Source organism: Chiloscyllium plagiosum, unplaced genomic scaffold (assembly GCF_037043375.1).
Source record: "Chiloscyllium plagiosum isolate Xiang-an unplaced genomic scaffold, Cpla_swu_hap1 HiC_scaffold_24, whole genome shotgun sequence".
Taxonomy (NCBI): Eukaryota; Metazoa; Chordata; class Chondrichthyes; order Orectolobiformes; family Hemiscylliidae; genus Chiloscyllium; species Chiloscyllium plagiosum.
In genome coordinates, this window is record NW_028270162.1 from 54053226 (window position 1) to 54073202 (window position 19977).

General features: G+C 40.9%; 1 protein-coding gene across 1 annotated transcript in view; it reads right to left on the bottom strand.

Annotated features, from left to right (window-relative positions):
- Window positions 1–19977, bottom strand: part of ppm1f (protein phosphatase, Mg2+/Mn2+ dependent, 1F) — a 72800-nt gene that overhangs the window by 38636 nt on the left and 14187 nt on the right. The window contains exon 2 of the mRNA XM_043716085.2: window positions 4495–4616. Coding sequence (XP_043572020.1) covers window positions 4495–4616 — 122 coding nt within the window. The remainder of the gene's footprint in view (window positions 1–4494; window positions 4617–19977) is intronic.

Sequence of the window (19977 nt, forward strand, 5' to 3'; positions counted from 1 at the left end):
AAATCTGGAATTAAGAATCTAATGATGACCACAAAGCCACTGTCAATTGTCGGAAAAATCCATCTAGTTCACTCATGTCCTCTAGGGAAGGAAACTGCTGTCCTTACCTGACACGGCCTACATGTGAATCCAGACCACAGCAATGTGGTGGACTCTGAACCGCCTTCTGGGAATTTAGGGACAGAAAATAAATACCTGCTAAGCAGTGTCCATAGTATGTGAATGGGGAAAAAAAAAGGTAAAAAAGAATCCCTAGGAAACACTGACTATGTATGGGAGTGTTATTCAGTCGTGTATATTAATCATGAATTGGAAGGCAGAAGGTTGAATTTGTTAGTTAAAAAATCATTGGAGGAAAGAGTATGTGGTTCCTTTAAGAGGTAAAGTGTTTTTCTAAGATTAGAGATTAATACAGGAAGTGACTAAGTAGCTTCAGATTATCAACAGTTTTGAAATTGAAACGTGTCAGTTGTCTGAGAGATTGGAAACCTTAGGCTTGTTTTGAGGGTTTGGCAACTAGCACGAATCAGCCAATTAATTTAAACCAAGCACTTAGAGATTGAAAGCCAATTGAATTTAGATCTGACGGTTTTGGCCTCAGACCAATGCTAAAGTACAAAAAGCAATGTCATCCAAGGTATATAAGGAGAGGGTTTTTGAAAATTGGGGTGAGAGCAAACTGCTATCCGAGAAATAAACATCTAGCTCTCACAAGAAATCTCCAAGCTCTAAGAAAGAGCCATCTATCCATAAAAAGGTACCACGGCACTTCTAGCTAAGATTTGTCACAGAAGAATTCAGAGAAAACATCTCTGACAACAGGATCAGTGGAAGAAAGGCATTTATGACTTGAGAACAGAAGAAAGGTGTTTTTGACTGGAAGGACAGCAAAGACGACTCAGAATTCTGGAAGACCCATTTTGTGTAGGCTTTACTAAACTAAGTTTTATTTTTTTTCCCCCCCCTATTACTTGGCTGTATATAAGCTGGACATGTATTTATTGGAACAGCATACCAGTAGACTTTTGTTCAGTTAGGGAGGAATTGTTTGGTTTATTAGTAATTCTGTTAATTTGTTCACTGTTAGGGTTAAATCTATAAATTGTTATTTGTTGTTTATAAAGTGAATATCAGAGATTTCCTTTTATTTAACCACTCTTTAACAGATTATAAAGGTGAGGTGCTCCATTACAATTATCAGAGGGATTCGACCTTTCCCCATTATAACAGGAGAATTTAGTTTGAGAAAGAGGAACATGGGTTAGAAATAACTGTGCAAAGGAATGAGGGTTGAGCTAGTTGGAGAGGACTGAGAAAAGAGTTTAGCAGCAAAGACAGTTGGAGAACAATGGCAGACATTTAGGAAAATAGTTCATGGTTCACAGCAGATGCATCCCAGTGAGGAAGGAAGATTCTAGGAAGGGGTTAAGACAACCATGGTTAACCAGGACAGTTAAGGATAGCATTAAATTGAAATAAAAACATACCATATGGTAGAGAATATTGGTAAATCATGCCCGAAATTTATTAGAATTTGTTGAGGAAGTAACAAGGAGAATAATGCAATGTTATGCACTTTGGCAGGTAAACCAGACAGACTAGTTATTAAATAGATGGAGAAAGGCTGCAAAAAGCTACAGCAGAGGAGAGGGGATTTGCGTCCACAAATCTCAAAAGGGAAGATATTGGAATGTTGGCTTTTATTTCAAAGGGAATGGAGTATAAAAATAGGGAAGCTTTACTTGAACAATACAAAGGCACCAGTCAGACCGAATACTCTGAACAGTTGAGCCCCTTATCCGAGGAAAGGGACATTGGTATTGAAGGCAGTTCAGAGAAGGTTCACTAGGCTAACACGGTATGGAGGAACTGTCTCCTGAGGAGAGATCGAGTAGATGGGGCCAAACTCATTGGAATTTAGAAGAATGCAGGATTCTTAGGACATCTGACAGGGTCAATATGGAGGTGTTATTTTCCCTTGTCAGAGAATCTAGAAACAGGGGATATAACTTAAGAATAAGTGGTTGCCCTCTTAAGGCAGAGATGAGGAAACTTTGCTTCTCAGAGGGTAGTAAATTTGTGAAATTCTTTACAACAGAGGCCTGCAGAGGCTGGGTGCTCAAGTATATTCAAGGCTGAAGTAGTCAGATTTTTATTCGGTAAGAAAATCAAGGATTATGGGGAAAAGGCAAGAAAATGGAGTTCAGGATCATCAGATCAGCCATGATCTCTCCAATGTGATGAATGGCTTTCTTCTGCTCCTATATCTTACGGTCACAGATACAACAGCAAGTAGACCTAGCAAATGGATGTCAATGCAAAAACTCTCCACTGATTCATATCATACCTAGCATAATGGAAGATGTTGCAGGACAATCATCTCAGTTCAAGGACTTCATTTCAGGTGTTACCGAATGTAGTTTCCTAGGCCATTGTTTCACTTGCATCAAATGACCTTCTCTCCAAAAGATCAGAATTGGGAATGTTCATTGAGGATGACAGAGCAGACTGCTCACTACCATTTGCTATTACCAGATACTGAAGCATCCAATGTCAACATGCACGAGATCTGGACAATATCCATGCTTCAGTTGTTAAGTGGCAAATAACAGTTGTGCCAAGCAAAGGCCAGGCAATAACTATCTAAATGAGACAGAATGCAGCCACCCCTACCCTGACAATCAATGACATTATTAATAAACTGAGTCCCCACCATGTTGGGCTTATCAGTGACCAGAAATTAAACTGGATCAGACATACAGACATACACATACTAGTAGATCAAAGGTAGGAATCCTGCAGTGATAACCCATCTCTTATATGCTTAATGGCTGCCCACAATCTATATGGCACAAGTCAAGAGTACAATGGAATACTATCCACTTTCTCAGCTAGACAGAGCACTCAACATCCAAGCAACTTGACATTGTTCAAAACAAAGCAGATCTCTTGATTGGCACCCTAATCTAATGCCTACAATATTCAGTTCCTTTACCATCAACAGCAACAGCACTGTGTCTCAATCAAAAAAATGCACTGCAACAACTCAAGTATTCAATAGCAACTTTCAAGCTCACAACCTCTATCGCCTAGGAGGATATTGGCAGCTGATGCATATGAATACCACTGCCTGGACATTCTACTCAGTCTCATACTATTCTGACTTGGAGCTATATCACTATTTTATCAGTGCTGCTGGGTCAAAATCTTGGAACTCCTTGTCTAACAGCACACATCAAGGACTGCAGTGGTTCAAGACAGCGGCTCACCACCATCTTTTGAAAGGCAATTTTGAACGAGAAGTAAATACTGGTCTAGCCAGTGATACTAGCATCCGATGAATAAGAAAACATTTTTGGGCTAGATTCTAACCTGGGGAATTCAAACATATCTGTGCTTTTTAACAAGAGGCCCAACAAGTTGTCAGGTGCTCTTCACTGTTTTTTCAAAGTTACCAAATATAATTTTCCAGTTATTATCAACTCAAGCTACTTACCTTGAATAGCTCAGATTATTCAATTATCTTTACTACTATGCAACAGTCATAAAAATGATCAAGAACAATTTCTGTATTCTCAATGCATTATATTCACACAAACCAGGTAATAACAATAAGAAATGTGCAAAACTGAGTTCAGATATACTTTACTTCCTCTGGATACTGAACACAAATCAGATGTTTCTTATGGTTTACCATTTGGATGAAATATGCAGATTAAGGAAGTGACTCAACTATGAATTGAGTTGTACAACAGGAAATAACCTCAAGCAAGTCACATTAAATTGGGTGTGCCACGTATTTTCTTATTTTACTGGTGCTGTTGCTGGTTTGTTAGACTGTTAATCATACTCAAGTGAGGCACTTAGTCTCCAAACGAGAAAGAGAAACACATAGGATTATTAAAAAGAAAAAGCTGTATATTATGCCTTATATGCACAACTAAATTATAAAAACACCAAAATAAATGAAAACAGGATTAAAAGTAATCCTTTCAAATGTGCTTTTTATGTAGAAATTGGACTTTAATTTACAAGAGAGGTCCTTGTGAAACAGATTTAGGAAATGATATGGCCCCTGCAAAGCCATCTTTCATCCTGGGGCCTCAATAGAAACCCCTCATGGGCTCGTGGAGTCACACACAAACAATGCACATTACCAAAGAGCATTTCCTCTACAGACCAAGTGACAGACTAATCATCTTAAACTCAGCAAATGAGGAGACCATTGTTTGGCTTTAGGAATTTGCCTTTGCTAAATAAAATAACTACATTAAAAGACCACGTACCAAATGTTGCTCATCTAATCTTCTCGTTAATTTGAAGTCATGCAAACAGACTGCACCAAAGTAATACATCAGCAGAATGTGGCTTAATTACAACAGAAGTTGGAAACAGCAAAAAAAAAGCCTTCAGACAAGTGTAAAAAGGCCAGTGAACACATTAGTTTTACCATATTCCAAAGCATTTTTTTTTTTAAAAAAAGCAAATACCTACAGACAAGCTCTTCCTCATCCTGATCAGGTTCCTTTTTGTTTCTAAATGTAGAGCTATCCAATTGTAGCATCTGTGCAACGGCAGCATGGATCAAAGTGGCAGCAAGGACAGGTGGCAGATTTCTATAAGAATAATAAAGCAATATAAGGCAAGTATTTCTCAACATTTTTAAACAGTCAGGTACACCCTCTGATTTACAATCAGAAGGTAGAGTGGCAATAATATGTAGGGAAGGAACAAATGAACACAAATCTGGGCTTGCAGATGATTACTGATGGCTGATTACTTCTAGCTTTATCTTGCGTTTTCTTGAACCAACACCATTCATTAAATCCCCTCCAAATTCAGACTTTATTCTGGCATCTGTACTAGTTCCTTGATGATTTTCTATTCATACTATACATGCTATGCTTCAGCAACTGTCAACTTATACCTGTACACTGCACCCATAAGGTCATCTCCTAAACATTCTTGTGGCACTTAGCTTTTCTACTTCACCACTGTTTGCATCTACAGCTTTGGAGTTGTATGATTAGCCAACATCAAATCCTTGATGAATAGAGGTTCAATATTGATAATACTTAAATCATTCTGTTCAGCTCTTGCCGATTATCAAAGTTGCCCTGGCACACCTCAATTGGCCTCTCTTGATATTTGATAAGGGCGAATCAAATGATAGACAAGCAGGTCATGTCATTTTTGATAAGTAGAGCCACGAATCCCATTCAAGTGGTGGTGTAGTGGTAATGTCACAGAATCAGTTAACTAGGAGCCCAGTCTAATGTTTTGGGGATACTGTTTACCATCCATTGTATATTGTGAAGTCTGAATTCAATAGTGGTCTTATATTAAAAGCTTAGTGCTGATAATGTAACTATTGCTGATTGTCATAAAAGCACATTGGATTTACATATCAATTATGGAAGGAAATCTGCCATCCTGACCTGGTTTCAGTTACATGTGATTCCAGATGCACAATATGGTTAATATTAATTGCTGTCTGAGCAACTGCATGTTTAATGTTCCCCACCTGCTTTGCTATTAAAACCTTCATTCACACGTTCAGTCTGAAAATCAATTTTGGAAATGTTCTCAGATGGTATCACTTATCCAAAAAGGTTCAGCTGCTTCTGAACATGAACACAGTAATTTTCACAACCACGTGGCATCCCAAAGCCCTTTACAACCAGAGGCAGCTTTTTCTTATAAATACACAGTATGTATTGTAAATCAGTATGATAGGAAACAACATAGCTGAACTGTGTATAGCCAACTCCCATAAACTGCAGTTTGATAATGTCTTGTATGAAGCTGACTGAGGCCATGAAACAGAGCACACTACTCCACCTATTCTTCTAAACAGAGTCAAATAATTTTTAATGTCCACTTGAGACAGCAGGTAGGGACTCTGTTTAATGTTTCATTTCAAAGACACAACTTCTGACATTGTACTACATTTTAAGTCCTGCAATGGAGTATCAGCATAGAGTGTTGTATTCAAGTCCTGGAGTGGGACTTGAACATTTCAATCTAGAGGGGAAAATGCTCTCAGCAGAATCATTAGTAACAATCTACACAGCTGAAGTGTCATTGTTCAACTTCACTAGCTTCCGTGGCTCTACCAATTTAACTTCAAGAATCTCAACTTAAAAATTCCTCATTCTTATGATCTAAGATAACTGTTCAACTTCCAGGTTATGGCAAGTGAAGGTTGTTCAGCCATTACTCACATCTTGTAAGTCTTCCAAAAACTATTATGTGTTCCTACTTCCTCCCTCTTTGCAAATGCCTATGATCTTTCTAAATGCAATATATGCTTTATATTTTCTGCCTGAAGCAATTTACTTCTTGTTTAAATGCAATTCTTACAAAACACTTCATATTCTTTTGAGGGTTGCTGTTTATTCATACATCATGACATCTTCAACTGCCCTTTTATCCCTAATATTAAAGTTATATTATGCTTGCGAATATTCCTTGATAATTCCATTCCATGAATGTTGCTGGTAAGGCTAACATTTCTGCGCTTGAATCAAGTGGCTTGCTACATCATTTTCATACAGCAGTCCACATCTAGATCAAGCTGAACAAGGGCAGCAGATTTATTCCCGAAAGGACAACAACGAACTCAATGGGTTTTTACAACACATTGATGGTAATGTCATTTACAAGATATCACGCAAGTACTGTAAAAAAAAACTTAAAAAAAACATCGTACTTACAAGCAGGAAACATGCCATCAGGATACATGAAAACCAACTAGCCACCACAACTACTATGACTAGTTCCCATACAGACAAAGAAGGATACCATTAATAAGCACACAGACTTAGATCCTATCTACCTTCCCTTGAAAAAAAACTGGAAATGACATCACACACCTTAAGAAACCAAGACCTATAAAGAGGGGGGCAAGACATACCACCAAAGATTTATTTGAATGTCAAAGCACAGAACCACGATGTACATTGCATAGATCAACAACAAAGCAGACTCATACCAGCAGCTTCACCACAGACTCTCACTGATGTTACCTAGTATGGTGACGAAACATCTGAAAACAAATCTTCCAGCTCAGCAAGATAATTTACATATTTATGATAACTTCATTGTTAGCATTCTGAGATGAGCTTTCAGTTCCAGATTTTTAAAATTTAAATTTTACAGGCTGGATTTGAACTCATGCCCCAGAACATTAGCCTTTGGCCTCTGGATTTTGAGTCCAATGACATCATCAGTATGCCACTCCCTCCTCAAATGTTTGAATATTAAAATGACAGTATTTGTATTTATACAACTCCTTCCACCACTTCAAGACATTCCAAAATAACTTGCTGCCTGTTAAGTATCTTTGAAATAGTCATTATTATAAAACAGAAAACCACAGCAAAACTGCACTGCAAGAATCACAAACAATGGAAATAAATGTTTGTTTTTTGAGACGCTGGCTGAGTAATAAATGTTGGTAAAGAACTGGGAGACCTCCTGCTCCTCTTCGAATAGTGCCATGCTTTTTAACATTAACCTGAAAGAGTAGGCAGAACCTCAGTTTAGCATTTTATTTACAAAATGACATCTCCAACTATGCAGCACTACTTCGGTTCTGCACTGAACTTCATGGACTATTACAATATGGGAATTATTGCACTGATCCCATTATCACACTACTTGCACAGTTTGCGGAAAATACATTGAATTTTTACATTCCTTCCTACATCTTCAATTCAGTTGCAACAAATGGGCATTTTCTAATCATAAAAGAAAACTACATACCTTCATAGCCTTCATGGTAATGTATCTCAAAACTTAATAGATCTCCATTATATTTTAGAAGATGTTAGACTGTGGTCTTTCTTCACCTTGATGACAGCTGCCCCAAATTTTAATGAGTCCCTCAGCACACTATCCTGGACTGGCAATGTGCCAGCCTGCAACACTTGGCTGATGTCAATTCTTTGTACAGGAAGACCAACAAGTTTTGGGCAGACAACAGAAAATGCTGGAGAAACTTAGCAATTCTAGCAACACCTGTGAATGAATGATTAAAGTCCTCCTCTCTTCATGATACCTCTTCAGAATGAAATGAACTAGATGAAAACTACGTGTTAATGGTAGGTGCAAATAGTTGCCGAAAGCAACTCCAAAAAGGCACAGTTCTTTTGTTGGGGGGGGGAACAGGATGTTTGTTGAAGTCTGTGTTGAGTTCTGAAGATTGTAAACTGTTTAAAGTGGAAAATGAGATGTCATTCCTCCAGCTTGCAGTGTGCTTTGCAGAAATCCTGCAGCAGGCCAGAGATGGAAATGTCAACATTAGAGCAAGATAATATATTGAAATGGCACGTAATTGGTAGGTTAGGGTCATTCTTCATAAATCAAGTCATTGGACTGAATGTTAACTTTGTTTCTCTCTACACAGATATTGCCAGACCTGCTGGCTCCCTCCCCAAATTTTTGAATATTAAATGACAGTATTGTATTTATACAACTCTTTCCACTACTTCAGCATTTATTTTTATTTCAGATCTCCAACATCTGCAGTGTTTTTTCACTCCAAATTTTCCCTCATTTGAATCCTCAAGGCAATAAATTGCTGCACTTCCCACCACTGTAGCATCAGCCAATGTACTTAAGATGAAATTAGCACTCTGCTGGTGTATAGGTGTCGTTATTCCATGATGTACTTACAGACTGGGTCATCAGTAAAGCACTTACCTCCCAGTGATACAAAAAGGAGGAAGACTAGAATTAGTGTCATGTAGCATGGAAACAGACGCTTTGGTCCAATTCATTCATGCTGACCAGGTTTCCCAAACTAAACTAATCCCAATTGCCTGCTTTTGGCCCATATCTTTCCAATTCCTTCCTATTCACATACCTGCCCAAAGTTCTTTTAAATGTTGTAATTGTATCTGCATCCATCACTTCCTTTGGCAATTCATTCTATATACACATCACTGTGTGAAAAAGTTGTCCCTCATGTCCTTTTTAAATCTTAACCTCTCACTTTAAACTTATGTTGTCTAGTTTTGATATTCCCTACCCTATGGAAAAGGGCCTTTGCAATTTACCTTATCTATGCCCCTTATGTTGGTTTGCTTGCTGAGCTGGTGGGTTTGTTCTCAGTTATTTTGTCACCATGCCAGGTAACATCATCATTGAAGCGTTGGTGTTCTGTCCTGCTTGCTATTTGTGTGTCTTGGTTTGTTGTAGTGGATGATATCATTTCTAGTTCTATTTCTGAGCAGTTGGTAAATGGGTGCAAATCTATACGTTTGTATATTGTACATTGGAATTGCAGTTTGAATGCTAGGCCTCTAGGAATTTCCACGTATGCCTTTATTTGGTCTGTTCCAGGATGGATGCATTGTCCCAGTCGAACTGGTGTCCCTCTATGGCTGTGTGGATACTAGTGATAGTTGGTGGTGTCTTTTGGTGGCTACTTCATGTTCATGTATTCTGGTGGCTAGTTTCCTGGCAGTCTGTCCGATGTAATGTTTGTTGCAGTCCTTGTATTTTGTACATTATATTCATTCTGCTGGCTGTAGGTATAGGGTCCTTTAAATTCATTAGTTGTTTTTGCGTGCTACCCTAATGCTTAGAGGCTAGAGTTGTCAGATGGTCATCTCTGAAATGTCTTTGTTGTACAATAGGGTAACTATAGTCTCTGGGTGCGTTGTGTCTTCCTGTGTTGCAGAATTGTGGGCGGCACGGTGGCACAGTGGTTAGCACTGCTGCCTCGCAGCGCCAGAGACCCGGGTTCAATTCCTGACTCAGGCGACTGACTGTGTGGAGTTTGCACGTTCTCCCCGTGTCTGCGTGGGTTTCCTCCGGGGGCTCCGGTTTCCTCCCACAGTCCAAAGATGTGCAAGTCAGGTGAATTGGCCATGCTAAATTGCCCGTAGTGTTATGTAAAGGGGTAAATGTAGGGGTATGGGTGGGTTACGCTTCGGCGGGTCGGTGTGGACTTGTTGGGCCGAAGGGCCTGTTTCCACACTGTAAGTAATCTAAGAATTCTCAAACTGCGTTTATCGGGTAACTGTTGTACCTGAATACCTTGTAAAGGCATTTCTCCTCAGCTTCCCATGGTTCTGAGGTCCTGCACTCTTTTGTGGCTCGTTTAAATATAAATCTCAATAAGATCACCCCTCAACCTCTTACATTCCAATGGAAAAGTCCCAGACTATCTAGTCTCTCCTTATAACTCAAACCCTCCAATCCCAGCAAACATTCTTTTTTGCACCCTTTCCAATTTAATAACATCCTTCCTATAGAAGAGCAATTGGAACTGTATATAGTACTCCAAAAGTGGCCTCACCAATGTCTTGTACAACAGTAATTTTACATTCCCAACGACTTCTTTACCACCCTGTTTACCTGTGATGCCACTTTCAAGGAACTATGTATCTGAACCCATAGGTCTCTGCTCAACAACACTTGCCAGGAGTCTACTATTAAGTAAGCAAGCCCTGCTCTGGTTTATCTAACATTGCTCCCTACTAGAATCATGTTCTGTTACACAGTTTAAGGATTGAACCTCTCTTGTTTAAACAACTTTTTTGAGCAACTTGAAAAAGGAATAAATGCTATTGATACTTGTTCGGAGACATCTGGCGGAAGGACTTGAATCTCAAGTGAACATGACTGGTTATGGGCAGAGTATCGTTCAGGAAAAACACACATTTCCTTTAAACACACACCAGGAAAGCAACAGGAAATCTCATGTTCCTTTCTGTAATTATATAGCTCATTTAGCTTGAACATTTAATGCTTTTATGGGCAACTGAAGAGGAAATGCAAGAATAGAAAGTTTGGAGAAACCAAAATACCTGTCCCAAGATGGATTACGACTATGATTATCATCCATTCATCTTTGCTCATCTCAGATCTACAAATCTGCTTGGCATCCAGGTTAACATCTTCCATTTCAATCTATAGTTAGCAACTTTAGATACTGAAATATAGTACACTTTTTACAGCTGGGTCGATAGCACATATGCACTTAGTCCAGGGGAGTTCACATTATGGGTTTGATTGCATTTCTCCTGTCTCAGTATTTTAGTTCATTACTTTTCAGGCTATGCCATTTTCATATTTGAATGCAAGGGTACATGGGAGAAGAGAATCCACCTGATTAATGGAGTGTTTAAGGGACTATAGTTAGGGTGAAGTTCTAAATTCTTAGGACAGATCAAAATGGGAGGCCCAGAAGGCAGCTAGGACTTGACAGAAATATTGCACATTTCATGTGGCGCTTATTGCCACTCAAGTTGGATTCTGGCCATGTGCTATTCTTGTTCTCAGTAACCTTGCTGGCTTCAGACTTACATCATTGTGGCTGACTTATGTGCTCCCAGAAATGGTTCAGCAAGCCACTCTGATGTATCAAATAGTTATGCAAATGTTCAAGAATGATAGTAAAATCAGAATGACCATGCAGCAATCCAAACACCAGACAGCAAAGACACAACTGGCCCAGTTGATGCTGCAAAATTCTCACTAACATTTTGGAATTTGTGCCAAGATTACACGGATACTTTATTCCAGGAGACAGTTACATCCCTTAAGACGAGGCCTTCTAATTTGGTTCCTGATCAGGGAAGAGGAAGGTGTGACTGTGAGTAAGGCTGGTAAAAGGGACCCAAAGAGGAGTGAGGGAGCCTCAGCATGTGTGCTATCCAAGTTTGAGTTTGTTTAGATAAAAGTGAGGGTTGAGGGTCCAGTGATAAATGTTTTTCTCTGCATTGGTGCTCTGGTTAATTTTAAGTGGGGGTGCAAAAAAAAAATTAGTGGCTTTAGGAGACAGTCGTGAGAAGGATTGACACTGCTCTCTGTAAAGAGTCAAGAAGGTTGTATTTGTCTGTCCTGATTCATGACATCGGCACAGCACTGGGGAGAAAGCTGCAATAGGAGGCTGAGGATTTTGTCATTATAGTCCATATTAGAATCATTGACATAAACAAGACAAGGAATTGGATTCTGTATAACCAGTATGAGGAGCTAGGCACCAAAATAAGAATTTCAAAAGGTAAAGTTCTCAGGATTAACACACAAGCCATATGCAAGTTGTCATAGGACAAAATAGAGAGACAATCGAAGTCCAGAAAACCAGGATGTAGAAATGGTCTGGATAGAAATGAAAGTGACAAAGGAAAGAAGTCACTGAGAGTGGCGCAAAGGCCCTCTTACAGTAACCATATGGTGAGGTGATGGATAAATTTTAAGAGTGTGGAGCTTGTCAGAAAGATAGAGCAATAACGGAGGAGCTTTAATCAACTTATCAACTGGAAGTCAGATGGACAATAGGAACCCAGATGAGCAGTTACAGAATCTTTTCAGGATAGCTCCTTAGAGCAGTACTACTGAAGCCAACCAGAGAGCAGGCTTTAAAAAACCTGGTATTGTGCAATGAGGTCAGATTAATTAATACAATAGTGAAAGGTTCTCTAGGTAGCATCAGTCATATGATAATAAAATTCAAGTAAATTTGTGGAAGAGTGGGCTTTTAGGACTCGCAGTTTAAACCCAAGTAATTGCAATGCAGGGCATGAAAGCAGAGCTAGTCGAAGTAAATTGGCAAATAAAGCATGTGGTAATAGAGATCCAATAGCAGACATTTAATGGGATATTTCAGAATACATGCATTTCAATGAGGAAGATAAAATTCCAAAGAGGAGAACCTACTGGATAACGGGTTAGAAACCAAAAGAAAGTCAAAAAGTCAAAGATAGAATTTAAAAAAAACATAATTATGTAAAGATTGGTGGTAGGTCAGAAGTTTGGGATGTATAGAAAAAAAACAGAAAGAAAAGAAAAATTAGATATGATCATATGAGATAATTTCTATAGATATTTTTAAGAGAAGTCAAAGTGAACATTGGTCCTGATACAAAGGGAGTCTGGAAAATCAAGATGAAAAAGGGATGGCAGGTATTTTACATCTAGGGAGATACAACTAAAATTCTAGAGATAGTTGTAGTTCAGGAAATAGAAGGGAAGGAGCAACTCAGGAAAGTCACACAATCAAGAGAAGTGGCATTAAGTAAATTATTGCAGCTGTAGGTTGACAGGCCCTCAGGGCCTGATGGATTTCATCCAAAGTCTTAAAAGAAGCGGCTAGTGAGAGTGTTGATTTGTTGGTTTAAATTTTCCCAAAACTCCCAGATTCTGGGAAGATTCCATTAGATTGGAAAATTGTGACTAACTCCTTTATTCAAAAAAAGAACTGAGATTGAACGGAGATGTCAGGCCAGTTAGCTTGACATCTCCTAAAGTGAAAATGTTAAAAGATAAAGTTATAGTAGTGCAGGAAATGTGTTGCTGGAAAAGCGCAGCAAGTCAGGCAGCATCCAGGGAACAGGAGAATCGACGTTTCGGGCATAAGCCCTTCTTCAGGAATGAGGAAAGTTTGTCCAGCAGGCTAAGATAAAAGGTAGGGAGGAGGGACTTGGGGAGGGGCGTCGGAAATGTGATAGGTGGAAAGAGGTCAAGGTGAGGGTGATAGGTCAGACTGGGGTGGGGGCGGAGAGGTCGGGAAGATGATCTCAGGTTAGGAAGGCGGTGCTGAATTTGATGGATTTGACTGAGACAGGGTGGGGGGAGGGGAAATGAGGAAACTGGTGAAATCCGAGTTCATCCCTTGTGGTTGGAGGGTTCCTAGCCGGAAGATGAGGCGTTCTCCCATCCCATCTCCCATCCACCGCCTCCAACCTCATAGTCCCACAACCCCGCACCTCCCGCTTCTACCTCCTGCCCAAAATCCACAAACCTGACTGCCCCGGCCGACCCATTGTCTCCACCTGCTCCTGCCCCACCGAACTCATCTCTGCGTACCTTGACACCGTCCTGCCCCCCTTAGTCCAAGAACTCCCCACCTACATTCGGGACACCACCCATGCCCTCCACCTGCTCCATGATTTTCGCTTCCCCGGTCCCCAACGCCTTATTTTCACCATGGACATCCAGTCCCTGTACACCTCCATCCCCCATCACGAAGGACTCAAAGCCCTCCGCTTCTTTCTTTCCCGCCGTACCGACCAGTACCCTTCCACTGACACCCTCCTTCGACTGACTGAACTGGTCCTCACCCTGAACAACTTCTCTTTCCAATCCTCCCACTTCCTCCAAACGAAAGGAGTAGCCATGGGCACCCGCATGGGCCCCAGCTATGCCTGCCTCTTCGTAGGATATGTGGAACAATCCATCTTCCGCAACTACACTGGCCCCACCCCCCACCTTTTCCTCCGCTACATCGATGACTGTATCGGCGCCGCCTCGTGCTCCCACGAGGAAGTTGAACAGTTCATCCACTTCACCAACACCTTCCACCCCGACCTCAAATTCACCTGGACAGTCTCAGATTCCTCCCTCCCCTTCCTCGACCTTTCTATTTCTATCTCAGGAGACCGAATCAACACGGACATCTACTACAAACCGACCGACTCCCACAGCTACCTGGACTACACCTCCTCCCATCCTGCCCACTGTAAAAACGCCATCCCATTCTCCCAATTCCTTCGACTCCGCCGCATCTGCTCCCAGGAGGACCAGTTCCAAAAACGCACAACCCAGATGGCCTCCTTCTTCAAGGACCGCAAATTCCCCCCCAACGTGGTCGACGATGCCCTCCACCGCATCTCTTCCACTTCCCGCTCCTCCGCCCTTGAACCCCGCCCCTCCAACCGCCACCAGGACAGAACCCCACTGGTCCTCACCTACCACCCCACCAATCTCCATTTACAGCGCATCATCCGCCGTCATTTCCGCTACCTCCAAACGGACCCCACCACCAAGGATGTATTTCCCTCCCCTCCCCTATCAGCATTCCGTAAAGACCACTCCCTCCGTGACTCCCTCGTCAGATCCACACCCCCCACCAACCCAACCTCCACTCCCGGCACCTTCCCCTGCAACCGCAGGAGGTGCAAGACTTGTGCCCACACCTCCCCCCTCACCTCCCTCCAAGGCCCCAAAGGAAACTTCCATATCCACCACAGATTCACCTGCACCTCCACACATATCATCTATTGCATCCTCTGCACCCGATGTGGCCTCCTCTATATTGGGGAGACAGGCCGGCTACTTGTGGAGCGTTTCAGAGAACACCTCTGGGACACCCGGACCAACCAACCCAACCACCCTGTGGCTCAACATTTCAATTCCCCCTCCCACTCCACCAAGGATATGCAGGTCTTTGGACTCCTCCATCGTCAGACCACAACAAAACAACGGTTGGAGGAAGAACGCCTCATCTTCCGGCTAGGAACCCTCCAACCACAAGGGATGAACTCGGATTTCACCAGTTTCTTCATTTCCCCTCCCCCCACCCTGTCTCAGTCAAATCCAAATTCAGCACCGCCTTCCTAACCTGAGATCTTCTTCCCGACCTCTCCGCCCCCACCCCAGTCTGACCTATCACCCTCACCTTGACCTCTTTCCACCTATCACATTTCCGACACCCCTCCCCCAAGTCCCTCCTCCCTACCTTTTATCTTAGCCTGCTGGACAAACTTTCCTCATTCCTGAAGAAGGGCTTATGCCCGAAACGTCGATTCTCCTGTTCCCTGGATGCTGCCTGACCTGCTGCGCTTTTCCAGCAACACATTTCCAGCTCTGATCTCCAGCATCTGCAGACCTCACTTTCTCCTTATAGTAATGCACTCAAGCAAAGTCAACATGGTTTGAGAAATGAAAATCACATCTTAAAGAAGCACAAATAAACTGGTTAAAGTGCTGTGGATAAAGGGGAACAAGCAGATGTATTGCATTTAGATTTTGAGAAAACAATTGATTAGGTGCTAGATCAAAGGCTGTTGCAGAAAAACAAAAAAATTATTGCATAGGGGTAAGATTGACATAGATAGAAGATTGATTGGATAACTGAACACAGTAGGTATAAGTGACTTATCTTCTCGTTGGCAAGAAGCACCAAGTGATGTGCACAGGGATTAGTGTTAGACCTCAACTTTATACAAATGACCTGGACAAATGATTTGGAGGTGCCGGTGTTGGAATGGGGTGTATAAAAGTTAAAAATCACAACACCAGGTTATAGTCCAACAGGCTTATTTGGAAGTATTAGCTTTTGGAGTGCTGCTCCTTCATTAGGTGGTTCAGACAAAGAAACTGAAAGTATGGCTTCTAAATTTGAGACACAACGGCAGGTAGGAAAGTAATTAAGTTCAAACAGGACAAGAGGAGTCTACAAAAGGGATATAGATAGGTAAAGCAAGTGGGTAGGATCTGGCAAATGGGCAATATGAAATTATACATTTTAAAAAGGAAACAATATCTAAATGGAGAGAGATTACAGGCCTCAGAGGAAGAGGCATCTGGATGTCCAAGCACATGAATCACAAAATGTTAATAAGCACTTATAGCAAGTAGTAGCAGAATTTTACTGTATGCAAAAGTAGCAAGTTATGCTTCAATTAGACAAGTCACTGATGAGACCATATCTTGAGTACTGTAGACAGCATGGCCTGCTTCCTTAAGAAAAAGATGTAATGCTTTGGCAGAGATTCAGAGAAGGTTTACCACACTAAAACCTGTGATGTAGTTGTCGTCTTTTGGAGAATGGATGGGCAGGGTAGGTTTGTTTGTACCTGAGAGTATAGAAGATTAAAAAAAAACTTGATTTAAACAGAAGACATCCAGAGGGGTCTTAATTGCTGCGGAATTAATGTTTCTCTTTTGGGATAATTTAGAATTAGTGTCCCTGTTTCAAAATAAGGGATCACCCATTTAAAATAAGAATTTCTTTCATCTCATATTGTCAAGTCTTTGGACTCACTTCCCCAAAACAGCAGTGAAAGCAGAGTTTTTGGATATTTTTAAAACAGAGGTAGATAAGTTCTTGATAAGCCAAGGGATGAGAGGTTATCAAGAATAGGTGGGGTAATCAGATCAGTTATGATCTTAATGAATGATAGAACAAATTCAAGGGACTGAAGGGCCTATTCCTGCTTGTACTTTGTACGCTTCTAGCGATGAGCTAAGTCTCTCCTAAAATCACCATCTTGCTAGTCTTTTGATGGTGTTTTTAGAGCATTCATTTGTGCTCTGGAGTTTTCACATTTAGAAGTTATATTCCAATATTTAAAGGTATTCAGAATTACTCAAATGAAAATTTCAAGTATTTACAGAATTGTAGCATTACTGCTTCTTTACTGGTTTTCTACAGCTCCTATCATGGGAATGGGAGGTTCACAGACAGAAAAAACATACCTTAGGGACAACCCACAAAGGTTTAACTGTTGTAATGGTAAAACCAAAATCAGATAATAAGACTGAATACTTTTTGAAACACTAGCAGTCTGGTATACACAATTAGCTTTTGGACACGTTTTACTCAATTTTCAGCAAATTACATTAATAGGCCACCGAATTCAAGGACATCAATAGAAATAACTTATGCATTCCAGTATGTACCTGACTCCAACTTTCCAATGGATCTAATTAAAGTGCTACATTCTTTAGATTCATTTCCCACCCACGTTGACCACAGTCATGTTTTTAAACAACCCCTTGCATACCCACATCTCTCCCTTCAGGGTGCAATTTTCTTTATTTTGCACATCACAAGCACAAAGTCATTAACACCTTCACTGAGTAATTTTGTTTCTTTACATACTCTGATTTTGATCAAAACCAAAAGTACACTACATGCATTCCTTGCCATTGCAAATAACAAAAATATATTTTCCTCAGATATTCTGGGAGGAGATTTTTGGGCATGGTGAATGGAATGGAATTTTGTAAATTTATAAACCTGCCATGGCTTGTTGAAATTGGGTGGGTGCTCAGTTGAAATAAATGAATGCAATTATAGTTGCTAGTCAGGTTTGTATGGATTTCACAATTACCACCACTTAGATGGTTCAGAAGCTTCCAGTCATTAACTGATCTCATTCAGTTAACAAACACATTATACTTCATTTAATTAGGAAGCTGAAACAAAAAAAAATTGAGCTGTATTGAAACAGCAATTTGGCACTCATTCAACACCTTTCAAAGCAGCTGCAAGTGGCTGAAATGATATAAAACACTGCTGACTACTGGGTTCATCACCATTGTGCTGTACACAAAAGGAATACATACAGTAACTACTGAGTAACTTGTCACAGATGGTAACTCAAAATGAATAGACAGGCTTGCACTGTGTCATATGGTTCAAACTGTTGTCCTGTTTCAGGGATCCATTATCTAATTCAGCCCAGACTTCAAAAGACACAGATAGGATGTTTTAAATGTAAAAGTGAAGGCCAAAATAAAAATTTCAGCAAATTGCCTGGTTTAGCTCGTTTCAGTGACTTTAGAAACGCTATTACAGGCTGCAATAGAAATGTGCCTTTAGCACTTTTCCAAAATATATTCTTGCACAAGAATGTATCAAATTTCTTTCCACAATAGTTCAAATTGGAAATTCTGAAGTGCAATACAGTTCGATTTCTTTCCAAATAAACCTGGCACAAGAGATGCCTCAATACAATTGCAATTACATGTGATTTTTACAATAGATATTCTATGCCAGAAATACTGAGAGATTATAAAGTTTCAAGCTCCTTGGCAACTGATCACAGGCAGACCTCAGACAATACCCTTTATCTTGGTGCTTTTGCACCAGCTGGCCCAAGGCTTAGTGAGCACATTATAGTTTTAGATCTTGGAATGGGTCAGTCTGTCACTTATCACCCTGGTCAATTCTTTGCACTAAAAGACTAAAAGGTTTTGGGCAAATGAAAGGATATCTCTCACTAAATTGATGGCCCTTCAGCAGCAGTTGAATTTTCTCTGAAACAACCTGTAGGGCAGGGTACTTGTCAAAATTCATCTCCAGTAGCTCCATGATACAAAAACCTTTGAATCTCTTTCCAGACCTCCTTTGCAAAGGCACAATGCAGAAGGTGGGTACCAGTCTCTTCCTCACTACAGCTACCTGCAGGACATCATACAGAAGGGGCAAGACACCAGAGTGCAAGCAGCATTTAACAGAGGCCCTTGCTTATCATCAGCCAAATTACATCTTGGTGCTTATCTGAAACATCCTGGCAATGAGGCATTCTGCCAAATTTATTTGACCATCTGCTCAGTGAACCATCCTAAAGATGTTAGATCAGAGTGCTGCTGGAAAAGCACAGAGGTCAGGCAGCATCAGAGGTGTCGGAAAATAGACGTTTTGGGCAAAAGCCCTTCAACCCTAAAGATGTACCATCTCCTTTTTCCATAGGGCTTCATGGACATTATTTGCCTGATGAAGTGGTGAAATGTTGCCCTTCTACACAGGGCACAGCATGGCACAACTACCTGCAATGTCAGGCGAAAGTGAGGACTGCAGATGCTGGAGTAACAGAGTCAAGAGTGTGGTGCTGAAAAAACACAGGTCAGGCAGCATCCGAGGAGCAGGAGAATCAACTTTTCAGGCACAAGCCCTTTTGCCCGACACGTCAATTCTCCTGCTCAGATGCTGCCTGACCTGCTGTATTTTTCTAGCACTAGACTCTGCATGCAACGTCAGACTTATTCTTCCCAAGAACGGAGATGGATAGAATCCTGGCAAGAGACACTTGATACCCGTGGATAGGGTCTATGCACAGCATGATGTAGCCACACGCAAATGTGATCAACAGGATGACGTATACGTTGGGTATATTTCTTCCCCTTGGCTAGCGGTGGTCCAGTGTAAAATCCATTTTTGATCTCCAGACAGAGAATTTAGCTAGTGTATCACCCAGTGCAGGAGTGGGGTATGGACCCAACCTGCATCACACATAAGCAAACATCAGATGATCAGGTTCTTCCTCATAATGGAGCAGGAGCAATATGGTTACATGCACTTTCCATTTTTTGGCATACACTCCCCTTCAAACCAAATTCCAAGCAACTTCAGATCACCACCGTCAGCATCAGATTGGACTCAGGATTGGTCAGCTCAGTTTCCAAAGAACATTAATTCACTCTAGCCACAATTAACTTTAGCTAAGGTCA